An 11,092-nucleotide genomic window follows, 5' to 3' on the forward strand; every position below is an offset into this window, starting at 1 on the left:
ATGCTAAATCTGTAGTAGTTCATTATACAACAGAAAACTAATACATCTTTTGCAGTGGTATACAACTCAACCAACAACATTCACAAAAGAAAATATCCAAAGAATGAAATATACATGATGATCTCTTTGTGTACATTCCACTCTTGCCTGTGATGGATATATACTTCCCTTCTCCTCAAGCCCTGCACTCCCTTCGCCAAGGGTACATGGTCTAGCCAAAGAAAGTGACCAAGACAAGGAAATACAGTAGTAACAGCAGAATCAGCAACTCAGTCTTAACAGTAGGGGGAGCTACCAAAAAAAGGAAATTGGTCAATGTCCCAATGTCAATGCAAGGTACAGGACATCAGTGTGCAAATATCTTTTCAGATATGAGTTTTCAAGGTTGAAAACCACATGATATCACTTATATGGGGGATATAAACCTAAAAGCAACAAATGAACAGGACAAACAAACAGAGACTCATGGACATGGACAATAGACTAGTGGTTACCAGAGGGTAGGAAGTGAGGGAGAAAGGGGGAGGTAGACGGGTTAAAGGGAGTCAAATATAGGTGGGTAGGGGGAGGGTAAAGTGGGTAAAGGGGATCAAATATATGGTAGCTGAAGGAAACTGGACTCTGGGTGGTAATCACACAATAGAATATATAGATGTCAAATTATAATATACACCTGAAAATTATGTAATTGTATTAACCAATGTTACCCCAATAAACTTAAAAATAAAATAAAATAAAATAAAAATAAATTTTAAAAAGTAAATAAATAAAATAAAATAAAGATACACAATGTTTTACTCATAAAGGAAGAAACTGACATATTGGACCAGGTCTGTTTATCGAAAGGCACTGTTAAGATAATCTGATAAAGATATCTACAAAAATACCTGCAGCAATGTCATACTTAATGGTGACTTAGTAAACATTTTCCACATAGAATGAGGAAAATTATTACTGCTATCAACACTTCCTTTCAAACTGAGGTCTGAGCTAGTACAATAAGACAGGAAAAATAAATATAAGGCATAAATATTGGAAAGAAAAAAAACTTGTAATTATTTTCAGATAACATGATTGTATGTATAGAAAATCCAAAATAATCTATGAATCAACTCTTTCAACTAAAAAGTGAATTTAGCATGATCTCTAAATATAAGATCAGTATACAAAATCAATTATATTTCTAAATACCAGCAAAACAGAAAATTAAAGTTTAAAAGATGTCATTAACGATAATTTCAAAACACTGTAAATGCCTAGGGATACATTTAACAAGAGATATGTAACATTCCTATACTGAAAACTATAAACATTACTGAGAGAAATTTTTAAAAACTTAAATAAATGGAAAGATAGTCCACGTTCATGGGAGGACCCAGTATTTCTCACTATTGTTAGGATATCAATTACCTTCAAATTGATCCATAGTTGCAACATGATCTCAATAAAGTTTATTTTCTTTGCAAAAATTGACAAGTTGATTCTACAATTTATGGAAATGAAAAAAGGCCAATAAAAACCCAGGTAATCTTAAAAAAAAAAAATTAGCTAAAAGGCTGATACTGCAGATATCGAGACTTACCATATAGTTATAATAGCATATATAAGCTTAGTAATTATAAGCAAACTTTAAAAAGCAATGTTTTAAAAAGTTTTAAAAATAAAACAATAGCTAAAAATAATTTACATTGTATAATCCAAGGAAAATTTTTACCTTGGGTTCAATATCAGAAAAAAGTGAAATCCTTCAACTAGATAAACTGATACACTTTCTTTATCAAAGAATTAAGAATTTTGCTATCCCTTCCAGTAAATTTAAGTACATTTAGTTCTCAAGTGTAATAAGCGACTAATCACAAGCGCTTCAAAATACACCTTTTAGCTTTTTTTTAACATGCTTTTTATTTATAAAAGTATTAATAAGTACTTCAAATTATTTTTAAGTATTAAATAAATAAGTGACAAAATTGTGTCTTCAATGCTTTAAAACCATTCTCCCTCCTTTGCCAAAGAGGCAAGAGAATCCTCTAATTCAAAGCCAAAGCCAGAACTCGGTTAGTTCAAAATTATTTTGACAGCTCCTGACAATCAAAGATATTTACCTGATCAAGCCCTTCGCCAGCTTTCCTAAGATTCTGTAGTTGGTAAACTTCTAGGCTTCTTCCATTATCTTGACAGCACAAATCAATTACAACACAGCCCTGATCCTCAAAGGCATTGATTTGATGAAAAGTAACAAAAGGTTTACTGTAGTACATCCCTGGAAGAAGCTGCAGGAGAAAATAAAACAATGAAAAGAGACATTTTATTTTATTTTTTTCCTTTAGGGAACAGATCCACCAAGCTCAAATTAAGATTTCCCCCTATTACATGACAGGCCTGGTAGATGCCAAAAGTAAAATTTAGAATAAACAGCAAATATGCTTCGATTTAAGTTTTGCTTGCTTAAGTCATCTCATCTCATACTAATCAACAATCTGAGCTATTTGATATAGATTTATCAACTGTTACAGCTAACTTAAAAATTCCTTATGAAATATGGTCCAATGTTTTGAAAGATAAATAATTGCTGTACTCTATATGGTTAAATAGAAAATAGTGTCATTAACTAACTTATGATAAATTTAAGTGACTAATTCTTTGAAAAATACACTCATTATTAAAGTGGAATTTTTGTAATAATATGGTACGGTAAATTTAGGATACTATCTTTTAGAGAGGTAAAAAGTAGACAAATACAATAGCGTTATTAATCAGGAGTATAGAAAGGTATTTACCAATGAGCTTTGGACTTTAGTAGGATTATCATATTTACATATCAAGATATTGTAGAAGAAACTAATTAAAGTATCATTGCAAAAGTTACAGAAGATCTCTGCATGAACATCATTTTTGCAAATATTATATGGAAAAAAACCATACTAAGAGGGTTTCTAGATGTCATTTTAATTGAATCAGATAATTAAAAGGACAAAGCCATTTCCTATAATTTTCTAATATGAAAAATCTACCATATTAATTAATAACTAGCTAGCCCCACCATGGAAGAAGGTAATATCCTTGATTAAGAGTCATATAAGTACTGCCCAGTGAAGGTAAAAATCAACCATATGGAAGTTTGCCTTTGTTCCCAATCATTTTCATGATAAATATACTCAGAATATTCCACCTGTCCAGTGTGCTTATCCACGATATGAAACTGTGTATTATACTGCGGTTCCCAGCTTATTGCATCTGAAAAGGCCTTTCCCCGAATTTTAGAAGTGACCATTTTCCACAGATTCATCTTTAGAGGCTGTTCAATGAAGATTATGTAGTTCTTTGTCATTCCTAAAAGGTTCCAGCAAAGAATACAATATTATTTGGTAAACTAGAATTGTTTGAAATGTGATAGTTAGGGCGACGTGTCTGAATGCTTGCATGTATTATTGCTGACCTAAACAAAGACCAGCCAAAAATAATTCTCCACTGTTTCCCAGCTTTGTTATACATATTTCCTGTTCCTACACAAAAAAGGGAACTGCTTAGAACAGCTTAGGTCGAATGCCTTCAACTTGCTCTTTATCTTTTTCTTTTTCTTTAAAATCATTTTGATTTAGGAAGTAAAGAAGCATAATATTAAAGTATGATTTTGATCTGAACCTTTATTTCTTAATTCTTTTGCTATTTATACTGGGGGTATGGATCTAGGAGCAGACTGGCTATCAAGATTTAGAATGCAGAAGATAAGTATTCTAAGGAAAAAGCTGAAGAAATCTATGTAGAATGTGAGTTTCCCAAAAAAAATTTAGTCAAAATTTTTTCACATATGATTATTTGTGGTCTTTAAAGTTACCTAAAATTTTAAATCCTGTCAATTAATTGTTTATGGTCAAATGATTTTGTTAATTAAGACTTTACCTTTGTAGAACAATTTTAGGTTCACAATTAAATTGAGGGGGAAGTACAGAGATTTCCCATATACCTCCTGTCCTCAAACATGCATGGTCTCTGCATTGTCCACATTCCCCACCAGAGTGGTACTTCTTAGAACTCATGAACCTACTCTGACACATCATAATAACCCCAAGTCCACAGTTTACGTTACAGTTCACTATTGATACTGACAATTTTTTAGTAATTGCTTATACTAAAATAACTATATCTTTTCAAGCAGTCAGTTGGCTTAGGGTAAGAAGTATATGACTAACTAGAATAAACTTAACTGGCATTAAAATGCAACTTTGGTATCATTATCACAACACTCTGATAAACTGTATTAACAGTACTTGTCAAAGCTAGTCCCTCTGCTATAGTAACATTAAGGCCGGCCTCACCACAATTTGCCTCATCTCTGGGCTCACCAAAGCTATGGTAGTAAGAAGGTTTCATCCTCTCTGCAGAAGCAATAGAACATATCACCTGGGCTCCATGGATTGTATCCCCAAGGTCCACCTTCTCTGGAGGAACCCGAATAACATTATAGCAAGAACCTGAAAAATGAAAAGTTCTGTCTTGTTTTACACATATTCTAAGAATACTAGATAACCCTTCCATTTGTAGACTAAGCAAAAGTAGTTTAGAGATTTATGCAGTATGCATGACATCCATATTTCATGAAGAGTTATTTCAAATAGACTAGAATATTAAAAATATATGAACTTCATTCATGAAAGTCATTGGTTAAAGTTTTGAAACACATACAAAGTAATCAACCAACAGTTTATTATATTTTAATGCTCTTGAATGGTTATTCTCTCACTCCTTGAAGATAAACTCAATTCCTATTTCATAGGAAAAGATAGGGTAGCAGTCAGGAATATCCTCGAACTATATTTGTTCCTCTCCCCACTCCCTAGCCCCAACAACTACAATCCATTTGTATCCTTCCCTTTGGTCCTTTTAGTCCCTGGAGTTGCTTTGGGTCCCATCTCATCCTATCTCATCAACATTCATTCATGCAATCATTTACTGTTATTACTTAAGAACCAACTCAGGCATCCATCCACTCGTCAAGTAGCCTTCTCTGAGTCTTCCCCACCCCGAAAGTATTTGGTGTCCCTCTTATATGTCCTGATTATCTTCTATACAGACATAACATTTATCTCATTATACTGTAATTATAATGAGTATAATTATAATTATAATTATAGTCGACTGAGAAGCAGATAAACAAGTAGAGCTTTTCAAGAGTAAATTTATATGATTCATCTTTGCATCCTTAGTACCAAACAAGGACTTAGCATTTAGTAGGTACACTATAAATAACTATTGATAGATTCACTACCAACACGTTTGTTAAATTATCCAATAAATAAACAAATATTGAGGTCATATTGAATTATCTTCCTGATATTAGAATTGCCAATGTAGGTCCTGAAGAACTTGGGTAACTTATAGAATTTTGCAATCACTAAGCTTCTTTTGGAACAAAAGTTCTCTACTCATTTATTCAATAACTACTTATTAAGTACCAACTATATTCCACGCACTCTCCCAAATGTCATAAGTACCATATTCTAGAACAGCGTACAAAATAGACAAAAGGCTCTTCTTTTATAAAGCTCAAATTCTAATACATCATATAATAAAGAAAAACATAATGCATCAGATGATGATATGAACAGTAATGGAAAATAAACCAGGGAATGGGGATCAGAGGTAAGTATATAAAAATAGGGGCTATTATTTGCAATTTTAAATATGGGTAGTCTGGAAAGGCTTCACTAAGAAGAGACATTTAAGAAAAGACCTGAAGGAGCTAAGAATCTCAGAGTCTTAAGAATATCTGGGAGAAATGAATTCCAGAAGGAGAAAAGAACAAATGCAAAAATTCTCAGCCAAGAGTAAGTTCAGAATGTTCAAGTATATAATAGCAAAAAGGCCAGTGTGGCCCTGTCATAGTGAGCAAAGAGAAAAGTCTAGCAGATGAGGTGAGGTGAGTAAAAAAGATAACTGCCTGATACGCTGAGAATCAACATAAGTGGGTCAAGAGCAGAAGCAAGGAGACTAGTTAAGAAGCTACTACAATAATTCAAATGCGAGAGATGGTGGCTCAGACCAGAGTTGTGGCAGTGGAGGTGATATGAGGTGGTTGGATTTTGGATATATTTTGAAGGAATTGTTGAAATTACTTTTTGACCAATTGGATGTGGATGTGAGAGAGGGGTGTGAAGGATGATTCCAAAGTTATCATCTTGAGCAACTAGAAAGATGGAGTTACCATCAACTGAGGTAAGAAATATTTTAAGCAGAAAAAGTTTAGGGAGAAAGATCAGGAGTTTGTTTTCAGACAAGTTAATTTTGTAATGCCTATTAGATATCCTAATAAAAACAGTGAGTAAACGATTAGATATAAAATATTTGGGAGGTCTAGGTTGGGGTACAGATGTGTTTTTGAGAGCCCATAATATATAAAACATCATGCTTTACACAGTGATGAGTCACAAAAGAATTAAAAAACAAGCTCCATAGTTACAAGAACACTATATCACTATCTTACAGATTACATATTTTACATTAGCACTAAAAACTAGTTGGATTGATTAATGTTTTAGAAGATTTTTGTTAATTTTAAAAAGTCTTTTTAAAATATCTGGAAAAGCTAAAACAATTAAAAGCCTTTTATTACTAAAGTTAAAAATTGCTAGCAAACACTTCATTATAAGGAGAATCACTAAATTTTCCCCAAAATGCATCCTAGGTTGTTGAGCTCCTTGCAGCTACATGTACATTTGAGTTCCAGTTCAAAAACTCTTCACCGAACCAAATAAACAAGAAAAATGAAGTAATTCCAGTTTTAGTTGAGATTAGAAACTAAAGAGAAGAAATTCCTATTTCAGCAACTGAATAACTGATGATTTTTCAATTCACTAAATTTAAATGGTATCAGTTAGAACTGTTCTAACTGCAAGCCTTAAATGCATGAACTTGGCAGACAGACGCCCAGGAAACACCCAACAGAGGAATGCCCAGAGGAATGACCTGCCCAATACTATAAGTCTAACTCTGGGAGATTCTTCAGGACTCTATAACAGCAAATTAAGGCAAAGAAACGAGCACAGTCTCTGATCATTAGTGGTAGGGTTTTTTAAAGATCCAGGGGCCACTTGGGCCAAAATCACCTGGGAACCTCATTTAAAGGCCCCAGGGGTAAGGGAATAGTTAAATTCTTGGCCCCTTTTCAGGTCAACCTCTGAAGATGAAACACAGTAATCTACATTGCTAGGAAGCATTCCTGATGATTCTTAGGCACACTAAAGGCTGAGAATCACTGACCTAATGACTATTTTAGAATATGTAATTCAGAATACTTAAACAGCATTCCTCATTACGAACTAGATACAAAGTTGTCTACTTGCTTAACAGAGTTAATATTGAGAAATGAATTTTTGTAATGATCAAAACAGATGAACAAAAAACTTCTGAGTCAATTTACCCATTTGCTGAAACATTTTATCTAAAAGGATGTTTGTTGTTTCCCATAACAGCTTTGAAGAATACATTCCTAGGTAATAAAGAAGAGGAGAGAGAGCTACGTGATGAAGTTTCCAGGGTACCCTCTCTCTACTTGAGCCAATGAAAAATAACCCTGCAGTATTCATTTTCATATATACTCACAATACAGAGAGGTAGAAATGAACAATCCACGAAGCCAAGACTCAACAGTTATATACATAAAGCTACAAAAAATTTCATAGGTTATAGATGAAAGATTGATTGACAGCTAAGATACTCAGAAATATCTAATGCTTACATTTACACATTCCTTTCAAACAGAGACATGTGTACTCAGATATAGGAACACGAATTTGCACGTCCTGAGAGGTTTCTATACTCAGAGATGAATAATAATTATTAAAGTGGTCTAACAGAGTGACTAATAGCAGCCTTTGGGTATGATTCAGGCTTGGTGCCAAGTCTGGTCTTAAACACTTAGAAGCTTGCCTAAGCAAGTATCTTAAATCTTATCAAGGTTCACTAACCTTGTCTGTGTAATGAGGTATTAATAGTAGCTTTCTCAGAGAGGTGTTATAAGGATTATAATTATATATATTTATAAATAGATATATAATTAATATATAATAAATATATGTAATTATATATTTATAAAAATATATATAATTAAATATATATGTATAAGACATATACATAAATGCTTAACACCAGCTTGGCACTGAACAAATGTTAACTATCATTATTGGCTATCAGAACTTTCTGATTGGTAGGCAGATGGGTAGGCAGCTAGGAAAGTACGTGGATGACCAGGAAAGAGATGCAATGTGAGTGGTTGTGAATGCAACTGCACTATAACCTTAACTTACTTTGTAGTGCATTACTCACATGATAAAAATAAATTTCTTCCCACGTGATAATGTACTGCCCCTAGATCTTTGCTGCAGCATTCTAAATTTCTAATACTTGCAATATGGTACTTCTTAAAAATTCAGGTTTAAGAGATATATACATGTTTGTGAGCCAAAAAGCACAACGGAACATAAAAATGTGAGTGATGCTGAAAGGGTCAAACAGAAAATCAGCTGCTAAGCATATGTGCAAAAGGACCACAGACATACATGATGATAAATTATATACTTTAAGTTTGGTAATACCACTTCGGAGATTTCTTTCTGAACATTTCAAATTAAGTTTCATACATTTGCATCTTAACCATAACAAAACGCCAGGAAGATAGTTAACTCTCTATTATTTTTAAAAAGACTTCCATCCCAACTTTACCATGTAACCCATAGGAGTTCCCCATGTTGTATGTTGTTCCATCTGGGTCATAATGAGGATGTGCAGTTGCTCCATTCACAGCAATAAATTTGCTCCAGTCTACCTGCAAATTTAAGACCATCAAAGACTTTTAAATGGTACATGGGCATATCTCTATTTAGATGCATAGACAGTAGAAATGTATCAATTATCTTTAAAATAAGATTTGAAAACTATAATCTAAGACTGAATATAGTACCTTTGAGAAATCAAAATCATTTTTCTTACCAAAGGAAAAGAAACTGAGACCAAAAAAATAAAAATAAAAACAAAAACCCCACCACCAAAAAACAAAAAAATGGACAAAAATGATTATTTAATGAGGGTAATATTTTTTTTGCACAAGATCACAGAAAAGTTCAAAAGAATATGAATTAAAATTAAAAACTCTGGTCCAAAATTTTATTTAAATTTTAATTAATGTGTTAAGTGAAGGCAGTATGGGTCTTGACAATTTCTACCTGTAGCTAGGAAGAACATGAGCTGGCCAAAGTAAATCTGTACTATTATATTTGTTCTTTACCCTAGCCTTCAGATACTAGGGCTGAAAAAGAAGTCTCAAATTATGGAAAACTAACCCCTTAGGCCATTCTACTCAGGACAGAGGGTACACAATGACCTGAATCAGTTAGTAATTTTGTTTTTGTTTTGTTAAGGCTCCAATTACTTATTCAGAGATCTTCTACTCTAAAAAGTATTTTGAAAAAAAAATTTAGAATCTATTGTATTGATTTTTAACCTATATTTTACCTTTTCTGTTTTCTCCATGGTTTCAATGTCCACTTTATTCATAAAGTTGGTCTCAGTACTAATGTAGTAATCACCCTTATATCGCACATAGTTGACATTGGTGTTGTCGGTCATTGCTGAAACCAAACACCAGTTATTTAAAAACCACAATCAGAGTGAGAAAGCAGTTTAAACATCTTCTTATACCAAAAAAATATATATATTTCAATATTTATATACATTGTTATATATCATAACAATTTAAATAAGTATCACTATCACCTACGAATTCTGGGCACATCAATGGCTGCTTACCAGGCAGCTCAAACTTTGACATGAAACGTTCAAAAACATTCCTGCATGGATCAGGGAGAGCCAGTGTGCCAAATTCCGAAATCACAATTCGATTGTGATCACTGTTGGCCTTATATGTGTCACTCTGTAGAAACTTGCTCCTATATGTCACTGTGCCCTTCTCCATCCTGAACTGGTGAAGCAAAGCCATTCCATCAAACCAGTGATTGTACCTTCGAACAGGAGAAAAAAATAGAAAAACAAATATTAGTAAGAAAAACAATGAAAGATTTCAAATACAGAAATAAGGAAATGGGATGGGTTCCCAGCACAACCTGATTAGTGGGAGAACTTGAAATAAACGATGATAGCTTTTGCATATATCCTGATGTGCAAGAGGAAAGAACAACTTACATTCTCCTGACCCTTACCCCTGTCAAAAACCTCACACTTCAGAAGGCTAAAGAAAAACCTTAAGCTGGTGACTCCTAAAATAATTCTGATCTGTATCTTGGACAAGGAGAAAATTCTGAGATATCCTAAATTAGATTACAGTAGATCTGAGGGTAAAAGGAAGAGACAAGAGGGATTAATCAGTTAAGAAATGCAGGGCAAAACCAACAAAAGACTGCTTACATTCTTGAGTATAGCTGGAACTTTGAATTCACTTCCAGGTGGCTATTTCCACAATGATCTAAAGGAGACTAGCCAGGCCCCACTTCAGGAGCCTCTGCTTCTTGCTTACACATGAACTTTCCACAACCAATACAAAGTAGCAAACACTTCCTCCTTACAGAGTTTTCATCTATCCCAAAACTGACTGCCCCCCTTTACCTTATCCCATCCACCTTATCTGTAGCCAATGTAAATTCTTTCAAATCAATTTACATCTTTCATCCCTATACTTGATGTATAAAAAAGTCCTTCAATTCCAGGTCAGCAGACATGCTTGTCTTTTCTACCTAGCATTGCTGATGTTTAGACTTCATGCCTCAGGACCTGGTCTTTTTCTTGCTAGCAATAGCCTAAGAAATCCTTTCTTTTAAAAAGGCTTCAAGCAGTGGAAGTTCTTTGTTTTATACCCTATAGCCAAGAGAATAGCATGAGACAATATGGAATGCTTGGCATTTTCCACATTCAAATGGGTTCCTTAGATTTTAGAAATAGTTACCTTTGTATCTTATATATTTTTATATATAAAATTAAAAATTTTTCAAATTTAGCAAAAGTATGCTAAAATAAATAAGATAGCTATCTTTACTGGATAATCATTTTTATTCACTTAATTGCACTAGAAATAGGTCAGCATGAG

The 11,092-nt window shown here is 33.3% G+C and overlaps 1 protein-coding gene across 3 annotated transcripts in view; it reads right to left on the reverse strand.

Moving 5' to 3' along the window:
• The window catches only part of BCO2 (beta-carotene oxygenase 2), a 41,928-nt gene that overhangs the window by 20,843 nt on the left and 9,993 nt on the right, over positions 1-11,092 (reverse strand). For 2 of the 3 annotated variants that reach the window (XM_025047499.1, XM_025047500.1), the window contains 6 exons: positions 9,769-10,013; positions 9,508-9,623; positions 8,719-8,821; positions 4,344-4,472; positions 3,170-3,330; positions 2,103-2,270 (listed from right to left, as the gene is read on the reverse strand). In XM_025047499.1, the coding sequence (XP_024903267.1) occupies positions 2,103-2,270; positions 3,170-3,330; positions 4,344-4,472; positions 8,719-8,821; positions 9,508-9,623; positions 9,769-10,013 (922 nt within the window). Of the gene's footprint in view, positions 1-2,102; positions 2,271-3,169; positions 3,331-4,343; positions 4,490-8,718; positions 8,822-9,507; positions 9,624-9,768; positions 10,014-11,092 lie in introns of all 3 variants that reach the window. The other variant, XM_025047501.1, reaches the window with a different exon arrangement.

This window comes from Pteropus alecto, unplaced genomic scaffold (assembly GCF_000325575.1).
Source record: "Pteropus alecto unplaced genomic scaffold, ASM32557v1 scaffold224, whole genome shotgun sequence".
In the NCBI taxonomy this organism is placed as follows: Eukaryota; Metazoa; Chordata; class Mammalia; order Chiroptera; family Pteropodidae; genus Pteropus; species Pteropus alecto.